Here is a 16,404-nt window from a genome sequence, read left to right on the forward strand (position 1 = left end):
TGTCGCCCGCTCCACTTCTCACTCTGTCACTCAGTCTAGAGTGCAGTGGGACAATCATAGCTCACTGCAGCCTCCAACTCCTGGGCTCAAGCAATCCTCCTGCCTCAGCCTCCCAAGTAGCTGGGACTATAGGCACATGACATCAGCACACCTGGCTAATTTTTCTTTCTTTCTTTTTTTTTTTTTTTGTAGAGGCAGGGTCTTACTATGTTGTTTATGTTGGTCTCCAGCTCCTGGCCTCAAGTTATTCTCCTGCCTCAGCCTCTCAAAGTGCTGAGATTACAGGGGTGAGCCACTGTGCCCCGCCTATGACTTATACTTGTAAAAGGGCAGGCTGGAAGGGCAAGAATGGAAGTAGACTCCCTCAGTCCCTCTCCCATTTAACAACAGGCTCTCATGTTGGTTGTCATGATTACCCTGGGCTGCTGTAGTGCCCTTTGCCTGAATGCCCACTAGACCCAGAATTGCCCAGAATTGACATTCTCTAGGGCAACCCTGAAGGCTGATGAAGGTGGGGTGCAAATAACCTAAACAAGAGACATGGAGTCACAGACCCTGTGTGCTAGACAGCTGTTTGGTAACACAGACTGATGTTGACTTTACAACAGTTCCACCCAAGCATCAATGCTCCTGTCTTATTGAGGCTGCATCAGAACAGCCTGGTTCTCAGGCAGTTGTCTGAAACATGGCTGTAGACAACATTGCAGGCTCCACCCCAACCCTGAGCCCTGAGCCCTTCTTGGAAGTAACTTCCAAGAAACTAAATCCAGCTTGCCCTTTCTGGAAATGGCTTACCTGTCCTCCAGCCCACTCTGGAGTCTCTGATGATTTCCTTGTTTCTGTATTGAGATGTCCTCTCCCACCTTTCTTCTGGCCTTCAGTGTTCCTACTGGATTGTTGCAACAGCCAGGGATGGTTAAGTTCAACTGTGCCCCTCAGAACATTTTTCCTGGATCCTAGTAAACAGGAGCCCGAGGCGGGCACCCAGGCAGGCACCCAGGGGAGAGTCCAAGGTGAGTGCATCCCTTGAGCTCAGGAGTTCAAGACCAGCCTGAGCGAGAGCAGCAAGACCCTATCTTTAAAAAATTAGCCAGGCTGGGCGGCACCTGTGGCTCAGTGAGTAGGGCACCGGCCCCATATACCAATGGTGGCGGGTTCAAACTCGGCCTCAGCCAAACTGCAACAAAAAAATAGCTGGGCATTGTGGCAGGTGCCTGTAGTCCTAGCTACTTGGGAGGTTGAGGCAAGAGAATCGCCTAAGCCCAAGAGCTGGAGGTTGCTGTGAGCTGTGATGCCACGGCACTGAGGGCAACAAAGTGAGACTCTGTCTCTAAAAAAAAAAAAAACAACTAGCCAGGTATTGTGGCAAATGCCTGTAGTCCCAGCTACTTTCCTTGTATTGTGGCAAATGCCTGTAGTTCCAGCTACTTTACTTGGGAGGCTGAGGCAAGAGGATCGCTTGAGCCCAAGAGACTGAGGTTGCTATAAGCTATCATGGTGCCATGGTACTCTATCAAAGGCTACAAAGTGAGATTCTGTCTAAACAAATAAATAAATGCCACTAAATTGAACACTTTAAAATGGTAATTTTATGTTCTATAAATTTTACCACAGGCACAAAAGCATAAAACTAGGGCTATGCAGCACTTGGGAGGCCGAGGTAGGTGGATTGCCTGAGCTCACAGGGTCGAGACCAGCCTGAGCCAGAGTGAGACACCGTCTCTAAAAAAACAGCCAAGCATTGTGGCATGCACCTGTAGTCCCAGCAACTCGGCAGTTGTTGCAGTTGTCACTGCTGTTTTAGCTGGCCGGGGTTGGGTTCAAACCCATCACCCGCAGCATATGGGGCTGGTGCTCTACCCACTGAGCCACAGACACCACCCACCAAATATGCTCTTATTCATCCTTTAGATCTCTGGTGAAACCTCTCCTCCCAGACTGGGCCCCATTATTGGCTTCTCTTTCAAATCACTGACTACAGTTTGTCGTTTCATTATGGTATTAGTGGTTGGCTGGAAAATTCTACCAGGAAGAAGCAGTTAAATGTTTCCCAAATGTGTGGTGAATGAATGAACAGGTGAATAGATACATAGATGGCAGAAGGTGAAGAGGAGCCTCTGACAGGGAAATGCCAGAGGAACTTTCACCGCAGCCTTTGAACAACAGCCCTGGAAGGAAGCGATGCTTATTCACTCATTAGACACAGGAAGAAACTGTCTGGGTTCAGATTTGGAGCTTTTTTCTTCTAAGACCGCAGCTGCCTCTGAAACAAAGGCAGACAATTGCTGCTAGCACGTGCTTCGTCATTTTGACTTCCTTTAAACATTCTTCAATGGATTTTCCTTTCAAACTGCATAAGCGTGCGTTCTTGTTGCAATGTAGCACATGGCTGGTGGCGTGGGGGGACCCCACCCCTTTCCCCATGATGTGAATGGTTTGGAGCAGAGTCATCTTTTTTGTGCTCAAACACAGGCCAACATTCCCAGATTTGGGGGTTATCTACATTTTACAAAATTATTGCAAAAATCTCAGCATACTTTGAAAATGGATTTTATCCTCCAGGATCTAACTTCTTTCTTTCTTTTTTTTTGAGACAGAGTCACACTCTGTTGCCCAGGCTAGAGTGATGTAGTGCCATAGCTGAGGGTAACCTCAAATTCCTGGGTTCGAGCGATTCTCCTGCCTCAGGGAGAATTGAGTTGCTGGGATTACAGGTGCCCATCATGATGCCTGCTTTGTTTTTCTATTTTTAGTAGAGACAGGGTCTCACTCTTGCTCAGGCAGGTCTCCAACTCCTGAGCTCAAGCTATCCTCCCGCCTCCGCTTCCCAGGGTGTTAAGTTTATAGGCGTGACCCACCATGATCCACCTAATTAATTTCTTAAAATCTGTCATATTTAAGATCAGAGAGTCCTTTGTTATATTCCTTCCATTTATTTATTTATTTATTTATTCATTCATTCATTCATTCATTTTAAGAGATGGGGGTCTTGCTGTCATGCTGTCACCCTTAGCAAGAAATCCTGGGCTCAAGCAATCCTCTGTCCTCAGCCTCCTGAGTAGCTGGGACAACAGATGGGACTCTAGGCATGCACCACCACACCTGGCTAATTTTTTTTTTTCATTTTTTAGGGACAAGTTCTCTCTATGTTGTCTCTGATCTTGGCCTCCAGTGACCCTCCTACCTCAGTCACTGGGATTACAGGCCTGAGTCACTGGGCCTGGCTCTGACTTTGCGAATTTTAAAAACATTGGCCCAGACTGGTTTGCAAAATGGCTTGAGAATGGCAGAGTTCCTTTGCAAAACAGCTTGGCAGTTCCTCAAAAAGGTAAACAGTTACCCCATGATCCAGCAATTCCGCTCCTGAGTATAAACCCCAAAGAATTGAAAACAAGTGTTCAAATCAAAACTTGTACATGCACATTCAAAGCAGCATTATTCACAATAGCAAAAAGGTAGAAACAAGCCAAATGTTCATCAACAGAGGAACGGATTTTATAAAATTTACTCCCAATTTGCAAATGAGAAAACTGAGGCTTAGAAAGGTGTATCATCTGCCTCAGGTCACACAGCACAATGAGGACATGTTAGTACCAAGGATTCAAATCCTTAAAGTTTGGTTTGCTTCTGGCAAGTTAAGTCATTGAGGCATGAGAGCTGAAATCTTTTTTTATTTTATTTTTTTTTTTGGCTGGGGCTGGGTTTGAACCCGCCACCTCCGGCATATGGGACCGGCGCCCTACCCGCTGAGCCACAGGCGGCGCCCTACCCGCTGAGCCACAGGCGCCGCCCTCTTTTTTTATTTTTATTTTTTTGAGACAGAGTCTCATTATGTCGCCCTCGCTAGAGTGCCATGGTGTCATAGCTCACAGCAACCTCAAACTCTTGGGCTTAAGTGCGTCAGCCTTCCAAGTAGCCGGGACTACAGGCATCTGCCACAGTGCCGGCTATTTTTTGGTTGTAGTTGTCGTTGTTTGGCAGGCCCGGGCTGGGTTCGAACCTCTCCCAGTGTATGTACCTGGCACCCTTGCTGCTGAGCTACAGGCACTGAGCCAAAAGATGAAATCTTGAAGCTGAAACACCCTTCCCTTAAATTTGGACCAGGAGCTACAGTAACTGGGAAGGAGTGCTCTCAGGAGTCCAGTGTAAGAAACTGCTGGAGAAAAATCCAACCATACATATGTTTATAATTTCTCCTCTATAATAATATATTTTCTCCAACTTTAATATCAGGCATACCTATATCAAGTAGAATGATTTTGATGTATTTCTTCTTTTTCTTTTCTTTTTTTTTTTTTTTGTAGAGACAGAGTCTCTCTTTATTGCCCTCGGTAGAGTGCCGTGGCATCACACAGCTCACAACAACCTCCAACTCCTGGGCTTAAGCGATTCTCTTGCCTCAGCCTCCCGAGTAGCTGGGACTACAGGCGCCCGCCACAACACCCAGCTATTTTTTGGTTGCAGTTCAGCCAAGGCCGAGTTTGAACCCGCCACCCTCAGTATATGGGGCCGGCGCCTTACCGACTGAGCCACAGGCGCCGCCCCTATTTCTTCTTTTTCTATTGTCTATAAGATTTAGTATGATCTGTTTTTTGAAATTATCTTTTAGTTTTATTTATAAATATTAGTTGCCTATTTTTTGATACTTATAAAAAAATAATAAGTTAACCGATGACCCCATACTGAATCTCAGAGTCAAAGCATTCTATAATAGACATCCTCTTATTTGACACTGTGAGTGTTACTCTCTTTGCATTATTATTATGATTGCTTAATATTTCAATGAAGCAATTGTCTGATTCCTTTTCTGAATATATTTATGTTCCTTCATTCTTTACAAGGTTTTTGTTTCTAATCCTTATCTTAAACATTGTTATTGTTATGAAATTTTAAGTCTTTTTAAAGAAAGAAAAAAGAAAAAGAAAAATCCGACCATGAAAAGTTCAGCTTGTGAGGTCCCCTTTCTAGGGTCTGAAGGAAGCAGGTGGTGCCACATCATGGAACTGCGATTCCTAAGAATGTCAAAGTTCTCAGGGTCATGAGCGTGGGCTATCCCCACGGAAACAGTATGTGTATAGACAAGTATATGTATGCACATGCGTGTGATGTGTGAGTATATACATGTGTTTCTGTGTATGCACGTACTGTGTGTGTGTGAGCACAGGTGGATTGCATGGGATGCATGCATGTATACACACATATGTGTACATGGGAAGCTTCTAAGCCAGCTGGAAATCCTGGTGCTCAGAATTGAAACTCTAGAGTCAGATTGTCCCTGGCCTCAGTTTCCCCTTGGGGTACGAACTAGACGTACTGAATGTGAGGATTTTAGACAGAGTTCAGAGATGACTATCAGAAAATTTGTTATAGTAAGTGGCCTATGCTCTCAGCCCTGAGGTTGACATTAAGTAATCTCTTTTTTTTTGTGACTGATTCTCACTCTGTTGCCCTGAGCAGAGCATCATAGTTCACAGCAACCTCAAACTCTTGGGCTCAAGCAATCCTCTTGCCTCAGCTCCCCAAGTAGCTGGGACTACAGACACCCACCAACAATGCCTGGCTATCCTTTAATTCTCAAAACAAACCCAAGATTGAGTTTATTATCCATGTTTTTTATAGACACTTGATGAATTTTTGTCACTCTAAAATCATATAAGGAAAGATTTCAAACCACACAGAATTGTAAGAGTTTAAACTGTGAAAATTCCACTCTATAGCCCAGCCAAACTTCCCAACCAAACCCCTGTTAATAGGTGGGTATGAAGTTTTTCAGAATTGGACTGTGACCGTATGTTTATATATTTGATTTTGTATTTATAAATATTAAAACAGAAGTGTGAATACTATAGAAAAGTTACTTTTCTTTTCTTTCTTTCTTTTTTTATTTTATTTTTTTTGTAGAGACAGAGTCTCACTTTATGGCCCACAGTAGAGTGCCATGGCATCACACAGCTCACAGCAACCTCCAACTCCTGGGCTTAAGCGATTCTCATGCCTCAGCCTCCCGAGTAGCTGGGACTACAGGCGCCCGCCACAACGCCCGGCTATTTTTTGGTTGCAGTTCAGCCAGGGCCGGGCTTGAACCCGCCACCCTCGGTATATGGGGCCGACGCCTTACTGACTGAGCCACAGGCGCCGCCCTCTTTTTTTTTTTTTTTTGAGACAGAGCCTCAAGCTGTCGCCCTGGGTAGAGTGCTGTGGCATCACAGCTCACAGCAACCTCCAACTCCTGGACTCAAGTGATTCTCCTGCCTCTGCCTCCCAAGCAGCTGGGATACAGGCATCCACCACAATACCCAGCTATTTTTTGGTTGCAGCTGTCATTGTTGTTTGGCGGGCCCGGGCTGGATTTGAACTCACCAGCTCAGGTGTATGTGTCTGGTGCCTTAGCTGCTTGAGCCACAGGTGCTGAGCCCAGAAAAGTTACTTTTCAATTGCAATAATATTAAATAAAATTTATAGGAGGCTGTTGATTTGTATTGAACTCCTGAACAGACCAATCCAAAATGGAGTTATTCATGCTAAATTTCCACATCACCAAACCAAAACTAAGATGTTAATCTGACCTTAAGAGAAATCAGGACAGATAAAAGCCGAATTCCCAATCAGGCTAGTGTTAGCCAGCATGATAAAGAAATCCCCTCTAGGGGGTGCCTGTGGCTCAGTGAATAGGGTGCTGGCCCCATATACCAAGGGTGGGGTTCAAACCCAGCCCTGGCAAAACTGCAACAACAACAAAAAAATAGCTGGGTGTTGTGGTGGGCGCCTATAGTCCTAGCTTCTCGTGAGGCTGAGGCAAGAGAATCACCTAAGCCCAGGAGCTGGAGGTTGCTCTCTACCAAGGGCAATAAAGTGAGACTCTGTCTCTAAAAAAAGAAAAAAAGTCCCCTCTGCTTTGCCTTTTTTTTTTTTGAGACAGAGTCTTAAGCCCTGAGTAGACTGTGTGGCATCATAGCTTACAAGCAACCTCAAACTCTTGGACTTAAGCGGTTTTCTTCTTCCCTCAGCCTCCCAAGTAGCTGGGACCACAGGTGCCTGCCACAACACTCAGCTATTTTTTTGTTGCAGTTGTCATTGTTGTTTTAGATGGCCTAGGTGGGGTTTGAACCCACCAGCCTTGGTGTATGTGGCTGGTGCCCTAACACCGCCCTGCTTTGCCCTGCTTTGCCCTTCTTAAGGAAGTAGCCTGATGTTAAGCCAATCAGCTTTTTGTATTGTGCCATTTTCTTTTCTTTCTTTCTTTTTTTTTTGCAGTTTTTGGCCAGGGCTGGGTTTGAACCTGCCCACTCCAGCATATGGAGCTGGTACCCCACTCCTTTGAGCCACAGGCGCTGCCCATCTATTGTGCCATTTTCTTGTTCCTACTCCAGCTACCCTATAAAAGCCAATCGTTTTGCCATACCCGAGGTAGCACCTCTCTATTTTTTAATTTTTGAGACAGAGTCTCACTCTGTCATCCAGGCTGAAGTGCTGTGATGTCATCATTGCTCACTGTAATCTCAAATTCCTGAACTCAAGTGATCCTCCTTTCTTAGTCTTCTGAGTAGTTGTGACTACAGGTGTATGCCGCAATGCATGGCTAATTTTTAAATCACTCATAGAGATGGAATCTTGGTATGTTGCCCAGGCTGGTCTTGAACTCCTTGTCTCAAGTGGTCGTTTGCCTCAGCCTCCCAAAGTGCTGGGATTATAGGAGTGAGCCAGTATACATGGCCTGTTTTTAGATGAGATGCTATCTAATTCATGAATTGCAAATAAAAACTAATGAAATCATTTAACTAAATTTATTGAAATGCTGTCTTTTGATGGTATAATGTCAAGAGCTACCTCATACTTTACCATCTAATGTTCCAGATGAGGGAAACCAAGTTCCAGAGGGGAAGGGGCTTGATCAAGGTCATCCACTGTTACCCTCACCCCAACCTGGGCATTGGAAGCCTGGGCCTGTCTGCTCCAAGGCTGGGTACCCATGAGGATGGGACTTCATATGTTTTACAATGAACTTGGTCACTTTTTTTTTTTTTGAGACAGTGTCTCACTTTGTCACCCACAGTAGAATGTGATGGCATCATAGCTCACAGCAACCTCAAACTTTTGGGCTCAAGTGATCCTCTTGCCTCAACCTCCTGAGTAACTGGGACTACAAGCACCCACCTCAGTGCCCATCTCAGCTTCCCAGAGTGGTAGGATTACAGGCATGAGCCACAATACCCAACTGGGCATTGCCCTTTCATTAAACATTCATTTAGTGATGGGAATTTAAAGGTAAGATCCAGGCCCCACTGGCTGAGACAGAGCTGGATTTGGACACTCCTAGCCCAGGGTTGCTGGGTAGATATAGGCCTGGGGAAGGCAGAGGAGGAGCTGGGTCTCTTTCTGGGGAGAGCAGGGAGGGCTGCTGGAGGAGGGGTCATGAGAGGAGGGCCTTGGAAGTTGAAAGGTCTACATGCATAGTGGGATAGGCAGGTGAGATGGGCAGCTAGGAGCCCCCTCAACACCTGGCATTCAGGCATAGGAACTGGTAGTTGACCCCCAGCCTCTATTTTAAGTCCCAATGTTGAACTAGGAAGGTTGCTGTAGCAAAGTGCCAGGCCTTAGTCAGATGGAGAAACTGAGGCTATAGGAGTCTCCCTGATTTTCAAAGAGGGCTTTGAAGGATTGAGGGGCACCCAACTGATTCAATGCGCAGCCTGAGATCCAGCTCTTCCTCTTTCTGGGCCACAGTTTTCCTGTCTGTACAAGAGGGTTGGACAGCTGGCGGTTAAGCATAAGTCTGGTTCCAGGCAGAGCATTTGGGCAGTATTTGGACAGAGGGGTTGAGGCCTGATAGCCCCCACCCCAGGGAACACCTGCAGCCAGTGTAGGCTCCTAAGCTATTGAGGTGGGGAATGGGATTAGGGCAAGGGTGACAGGGTCAGATGGAGGAATCTGCAGATGGCAGAGATGGGCGATAGCCAGCCAGGTCTATGTCTCAAAAGGTCAGGGGCTAGGGGCAGGGCAGTAGAGCCCACCCTTGGGGCCTATGGGAACGGCTGGTCAACAGCCTTCATGTGCTCCCAAGGCACATGGGGAATCCAAGTGCCAACAGGGTTGCCCCTAGTCAGATCACACAAAAAACATGGAGGAAGGCAGCAAGGTGAAGAGGACCCCTTGATCCCAGGAATGCCATTTCTTTGGCTTTATCCACAAAGAAGCCTGATTTAGAATGTAGGGGCCAAAGTTTAGGGACAATTCAAATGGCTAGGAGTGGGGAACTTGTTAGGTAAATGACGGATGTAAATATATATGTACAATCATTTATTTTTTAATTTTCTACTCAGTACAGATATACATTTATTTCAGGAAACAAAACAAAACACTCCCCCCCCCCCCCCACTGAGTCTCACTCTGTTGCCCAGGCTAGCATGCCATGGCATCAGCCTAGCTCACAGCAACCTGAAAACTCCTGGGTTCAAGTGATCTTCCTCCCTCAGCCTCCAGAGTAGCTGGGACTCCAGCAAAACACTCTGCTAGTTTTTCTACTTTTAGTAGAGCCAGGGTCTCACTCATATTCAGGCTGGTTTCCAATTCCTAAATTCAAGGGATCCTCCTACCTTGGCCTCTCAGATTGCTATAGGATTACAAGCGTGGGCCACCGTGCCTGGCTTATTTCAGAAATTTTTTTTTTTTTTTTGTAGAGATAGAGTCTCACTTTACCACCCTCGGTAGAGTGCCATGGCGTCACACGGCTCACAGCAACCTCCAGCTCTTGGGCTTACATGATTCTCTTGCCTCAGCCTTCCGAGTAGCTGGGACTATAGGCGCCCGCCATAACGCCCGGCTATTTTTTTGTTGCAGTTTGGCTAGGGCTGGGTTTGAACCCACCACCCTCAGTATATGGGGCCAGCACTCTACTCACTGAGCCACAGGCGCTGCCATATTTCAGAAATTTTTAAGTGAAAAAAAGCAAAGGGCAGAATAGAACTTGCAGTGAAGTATAATTTACATTTTAAGAGTCTATCTAAAAATTTGCTTGTATGTACAATCAACTGTGTGAAAAGGGACCCAAGACCTGCTCTCACAGGCCAGAGTCTGCTGAGAACACCCATGGCATGAGGAAGACAATTTCTGAGTGGCCTACCTGGTAGATCTTATTTTATTGATACATGGGAGGGGTAGGGGAAACCTGTGTGCTTTGTTTGCATACATCTGGGTTTGGGTTTCTTTCACCTCTTGCAATGAATATGCACATATTAAAACATCTGTACCACTCCTTACTTTTGTGACTAGAGCTTCTTGGCAGCACCTTCTGCTCCTCTCATTGCAGGGGAGTTGGAGGGAGGAAAAAGGCTGAGAGGCATATTTAGGGTCCAGTCAACACTAAATTACAGGGTAGCAGGGGACATCTTACATTTCAAATGGAAAGAAATCCTTCTTAGTTTGTAGAGGGGAAACTGAGGCCTGAGGTCCAGTGCTCTGTCTGGGCTCAAAGCCAGGACAGACAAATTGGGCTGGAGACCCTCTTCTGTCCTCCTGAGTGATCCTCACCAGCCCCAGGGTGGTATGAAGAGGAGCTGGGAGTACCACTGCCAGACAGCAAATTCCTGCTGGTTGCTCACTCATCATGGGGTGGGGTTGCTGCAGGTTCCAGGTGGGTCGTCGGATACCACTAAGAAGGTAAATTTGTGAGAGTCTTAGCTGGCAATAGCTCCCATCAATGTCAAAAGGGTCACTGCCACTCCTGATTGTCTTCTAGGACACAACAGGGAGAAACAAGGGTAGGGCCCTATATCAGCCTCTAAAGGGCTCTGTCAGGTTTTCTCCCTCTAACCTGGCCATGTGGACGTTCCTAAATGCAGATTCACCTGCCCTGGGATCCTGGGCACAGCATCCAGTCTCCTGTCTGCAGCCTGGCCTCTTCTCTTCATACCCCAAGCAGGTGAGGCCCTCCAGGTCCTGTAGGTGCAGGTTCATTCTCTGCTGTGCCCTCTGCACTCCCTCCTCACTTGAAGGGCCAAGGGGCTGCTGATGGAGGAGTTCCAGATAGGCTGGGCAGAACCAGGAATAGCAGAGAGCTTTTTTTTTTTTTTTGGAGGCAGAGTCTTACTTTGTTGCCCTTGGTAGAGTGCTGAGGCATCATAGCTCATAGCAACTTCAAACTCTTGGGGCACAAACAATCCTCTTGCCTCAGTTTTTTCAATTTTAGTAGAGGGGTCTTTACTAAGGGGGTCTCACTCTTGCTCAAGCTGGTCTGCAACTTGTGAGCTAAAGCAATCCACCCACCTTGGCCTCCCAGAGTGCTAGGATTATAGGCACGTGCCAGCAGGAAGCTTTGAAGCTGTCCTGAGAAGCTACTACTTAGAGAAAAGGCACAGGTGAGCCTTGGTTTTACTCTGGCAGTTAGAACTCCAACCATGGGATGGGGTAAGGCCTTGGGGGGACGTGTGCAGTTGAATCTGGGCTCCTTCTTCCTTCACACCTTCTCAAAGGCAGGTTTCTGACTCAGTACTGTTTCCCCCTTCCCCAACCCACCCAGAACAGGAACTGCCCTCCTCACTGTGCATGGCTTATTGGGGCTTTTCCAGTGATACAAGGACTGTAGTGAACCCCAGTCAGTAAAGGCATGCCCTGAGGGTAGCACGCCACCTAGTCCATGTCTGCGCTACCACCTACATGTGCGTGATTGATCTGATTGTAAAAATGCATCGATGGAGACCATGGAAAATTGGGTTTCCTCTACATTTATTGCAATTGCTAAATGATTAACATTTACAACTTCTTAGATTTATAAAACAAAACAAACAAAAAAACAAAACTTCCATTTTGTGACATCACAAATGTCTTCTAGGTTTTACCAGGGACCAAAAACACTAAAATTCTCTAAGTGATTTCCAGTGATGGAAATAAGCCAGAGACAGAAAGCACCCAAAGTGGCGTGTATGCACTTTCCGGATGCCTGTTGTCCTCACGGAAGAGACCCTGGAACTAGAAGGACAGAAAAGATGCTGTGACTTTGACAGGGCTGTGCCACCACACATCACGCTTGCACGCAGTATTTCTGCAGAGTGGCCTTTGCGGAGAGCAAGGACAGCCTTGGTTAAGATAAAGGGGTGGGGAGGACAAGGAGAGCAACAGCTGGCAAAAGGACGCACTGCCACACTTCCTGGGCTCCTGGAAACACTTTCACTACCTTACCATTGAATCCACAGGAAAGGTGTCCTGAGTGTTTATGGGACTTTCTAGGTTCAAGAAGTAGGTGTTCCCTTTGATGCTTGCTAAAGGCTCACAGAACCCATCTCAGCTCAAACCAGGATGTCCCCGGGAAGAACAGCAAGAGGCTGTGGGGGTCAGTGCCTGCCCACTAGGAATTGCCTTTTTAATTAACAGAAGTGAAGAAAGTCAAGAATGAGCACAATGGGACAAGGTGCACACAATGGTCAGATGTGTGCTAGAGAGAAGAGCTCAATCCCTACTGGTGGTATGTGCACCTCGCTCAGGGTTGATGGGCCAAGCCCTGTTCTCCAAGTCCTATCCATTCACCTGACCCACAGCCAACATGGGAGCTGTTGGAAGAGTTGGGAAAGAAAGATGAACTCCCATACCTGTAGTTCCCCCAAACCACTTTCACCCTGGGCCCCTACAGGCTGGCTTATTTGAGAATCATGTTGCAAATCCAAGGCCCACCCTCAGTGCTGGCAAACTCCAGCACCTCTGTAGCCATTGAGATCTGCTGATTGACAAGCAACAGAAGAGACCAGAAGCAAATAGTTTCAGGGGACTGAGGCACTGGGGGCCAGACAGACCAGTGAAAACCTGAGGAGCCTAAGAGGTCTGTGGCTTAAAGAAAGCAAGGATTTCTCCCCAGCCAATGAAAGCAGCACTTCCCGCTCAGTTCTGTTGCTAACATCCTAACTATTGCTGTGTCCCCTGATCCTGAAGAGTCATCAGGATCCCAAGTCTTCCAGATTTTAGCAGGTATTTAAAAATTCAACACTGCTGCTTTATGAAGAAGGGCTGAGATTCCCACAGCCTGAGAATTTCACGTATAGTATAAGCAGTGGGGCACTGGGGAGTCTGGAAGACGGCAGCAATCACACGCCTTGAAATCGCAAACAGCTGCAGAGCTCACCCCAAGAGGAGCCTTTCTCTTCTTTACAAAGGCTGTAATAAAACAATCTTAACATTGCCACACGTGCAAAAAATGAAGAGTCTTAGAGAGTTTACAACTTCTACCCTCTTGTAGGGGGGAAAACACCATATGTGGCTTTTAAAAAACTCCAGTATATTGTAGTTTGCTTACGCTGTGGATTCTAAAGAGACATGTAAATTTGAGGAAAGTTTAATTTGTTGAACAATTACTCCCCACCAAATACAGCTATGCTATACTGTTGCTAAGATTTTGCTAAGTCTCTCAGGACATATTTAAGAGATGAGATACCATTCACACATTCATCGAATCAAGTATCTTTTTTTTTCTTTTCGTTGCAGTTTGGCTGGGGCTGGGTTTGAACCTGCCACCCTCAGTATATGGGGCCAGCACCCTACTCACTGAGCCACAGGTGTCGCCCTGAAATCAAGTATCGAAATCAAGTATCTTAATCAGGTGTCCTCAAACTTTTTAAACAGGGGGCCAATTCAATGTCCCTCAAACCATTGGAGGGCTGGACTATAGTTTAAAAAAAAAAACTATGAACAAATTCCTATGCACAATGCACATATCTTATTTTTAAGTAAAAAGTAAAACGGGAACAAATACAATCACACCACCTCACGTGGCCCACGGGCTGCAGTTTGAGGACCCCTGATCTTAAGTGTTCAAAGTGCTTCAGAGTTTTGGTACCAGAGTGCAGACCTGGCAATTACTGATTTGCCTCCTCTAAGAAAACATCTGTAATCGTTTCCGCATCATGTTTGCTAAAAGAGCACTTCTGGAGAGCAATGGCCTCTCAGACTGGAATACTAGCTAGAGGAGCTTGTTCCTTAGCACTTACAAAGGTCTCTTTTGGGGGCAGCATCACCTTCTGAAGAGGACCTGAGACAGACTTGGAAAGGATCTGCTGCTAAAAGCATTTGGAAGAGAGGGGAAAGGCAAAACCATATTGAAAATAGTGGATTCTTTTTAAGAAAAGCTAGTGAAACCTCCATCCCAAAGACTGCAGAGATGTTTGTTTTCACGTACACACCAAACTGTACTTGGGCACTGGCTCTGCCAGGCAGATCCAGGGCAGGGATGATGTTTTAAGGGTAATTGCTGTTTCAAAGCTTATCTTTCTCATCAGTGGTTTTGATCTAGTCAGGAAGAGAGTGATTCTGTTCAAAGCTGAGTTGGAAATTATGGGTGAGAAGGGCAACTAAAAAAAGAGTAGAAAGATGATAGTATTTATAGGCGCAAGGCACTTCACAAGGAAAAGGATTTGAAGACCCTCAGAAAAGGAGGCAGCCAACTGCTATCCTCTATGGAGGTGGCTTCCATGTTTGCCCTTATATTTGCACAGACTGCAAGCCCACTCTTGACTAGGGAATAATCTATTGCCTGGTCAGGTTACATGGGAAGTGACTATGATATGTGAGAATATGAGAGAAAACTCGAGCAAGAGAGGGGTAGAGTATTTCTATGTGAGCTGGCAAGGAACAGCCTGCATGCATCTGTGAAGCCAGGGACAGGGGCCGCCACCGGGGCAGGCCGGGTACAGATGATCTTGGCTAGCATGAGGCTCTCTCCTTCAGCGAACCTGGAAGGTAGGAAGTGGGACACAGCTGCATCCAAAGACCCTTCTGTTTCCCTCACAGAATTTTGTGATTTTGGGGGGTGGTGTTTTGATGTTTTTTTGGGGGGAGGGTGGGGCATATCAACTTTTTAGGGGGAAATATCTTTGCATCAGGACATCAGCATGAGAAGCCCTCATGCAGTGGCTCGTTAACATACCTATTTGTTGGCCCGTTTGTGTCTGTACATCTGCATCATCCTCTGTCTGAACATGTCGAATGTGTCTTCTTTGTGCTCCTGCCCGTCGGCACCCAACCCCTCCCCTTCTGAGGCGGTTCCCCTAAGGAATGAAAAGAGTCAACTGTGAACCTGAGTGTAAAACCTGACACACCAGGGGCTAAGCAATCAGTGAGATGCAGGTGCTCAGGATACTCAACACAGATGTCAAAAGAAGGAAAAAATTAAGACGAGATTCAACTGGAAAACAAAGCTTATTCACTGTGGAGAAGCTCTGGATTTTTGAGGGGGTGCCCAGAAAGCCCTGATTACAGCAGACTGCCTTACCCAGTAGGGGCTAAGTTCAGTTTTAAGTGAAATGCCTGCTAGATGTTATTAACGGGATTAATCAACTCTGGGCCTGTGTTCCACCACCTGGCTGGCCTGCCTATGGATTCCTGGGAAAGGGAAAGTGGTTCTAAGCTGAAACTACTCCAAAATACCACTTGGCTTTTATGACATTTCCACTCTGGTGGAAATGACCAGGGCCCAGAAGCCAGTTCAATAGTCTACACAAAAAGAAGCTGTTCAGGACGGCGCCTGTGGCTCAAAGGGGTAGGGCACCAGCCCCATATGCCAGAGGTGGCGGGTTCAAACCCAGCCCCGGCCAAAAACTGAAAAAAAAAAAAAAGAAGCTGTTTAAATACCTGCATACATAAATGATCAGCTTCTTATCTAAAGACTCCTTTGGTTAAAAAACGACCCAATTGCCAGCTTTAAGCCAATCTTCAACATGAGGGGAACCAAGAATCAGGCTGCAGAGCAAAAGACTGAGGGCCAGAACCCGCCCACCCAGGCCACAAGTGCATACACACTGACGGGCTCCCGGATGCCTTTCCCGAGGGAACCCAGGCCATGGCCCTCCTTCCAGCCCATCTTCTGTAGCATCTGGAAGCCCAGATTCTTGTCAGTCAGTTTCTGCTGCGTGAAGTCCAAGTCCTTGGGTTTCTGAGGAGAGAGAAGAATCCAGGCACATGGGCTGCAGAGAAGTGCCTGGAGCAAGGGCACTCCTCCCACAAATGCCCTCCTCACTTTCCAAATGCTTGGGATTAAGCCTTGATCATGTTCCCAGTTTCCTGAAACATCCTATGATGGGGTAAGACTTCTAAAGGTTAGAGGTCACCAGCCTGAGGTTCACCCCCAAGGTGGGAACCTGATGACAGGCTCTTGGTCCTGCCTCTCTGTACCAATACAACCTTGATGCTAAGATTGCTAGGAAAAACTGGGTAAGGGAATGGCAAGTCCTGGGGCCAAGGAGTCAGTAGTAAGAGCCCCAAGTGGAGACCTGGATAAAGAAGAATGGCCCCAGGGCGGCACCTGTGGCTCAAGGAGTAGGGTGCCTGCCCCATATACCAAGAGTGGCAGGTTCAAACCCAGCCCCAGCCAAACTGCAACAACAACAAAAAAAATAGCTGGGTGTTGTGGTGGGTGCCTGTAGTCCC

The 16,404-nt window shown here is 46.7% G+C and overlaps 1 protein-coding gene across 2 annotated transcripts in view; it reads right to left on the reverse strand.

The window, feature by feature from the left end:
- Positions 1-11,709: 11,709 nt before the first annotated feature.
- Positions 11,710-16,404, reverse strand: part of SUGP2 (SURP and G-patch domain containing 2) — a 46,928-nt gene continuing 42,233 nt past the window's right edge. Inside the window, exons 9-11 of one of the 2 annotated variants that reach the window (XM_053582901.1) lie at positions 15,774-15,910; positions 14,906-15,026; positions 11,710-11,964 (exon numbers count right to left, since the gene is read on the reverse strand). In XM_053582901.1, the coding sequence (XP_053438876.1) occupies positions 14,906-15,026; positions 15,774-15,910 (258 nt within the window). In that variant the 3' untranslated portion in view covers positions 11,710-11,964. Of the gene's footprint in view, positions 14,712-14,905; positions 15,027-15,773; positions 15,911-16,404 lie in introns of both variants that reach the window. The other variant, XM_053582902.1, reaches the window with a different exon arrangement.

The sequence above is a fragment of the Nycticebus coucang genome, chromosome 3, assembly GCF_027406575.1.
Source record: "Nycticebus coucang isolate mNycCou1 chromosome 3, mNycCou1.pri, whole genome shotgun sequence".
In the NCBI taxonomy this organism is placed as follows: Eukaryota; Metazoa; Chordata; class Mammalia; order Primates; family Lorisidae; genus Nycticebus; species Nycticebus coucang.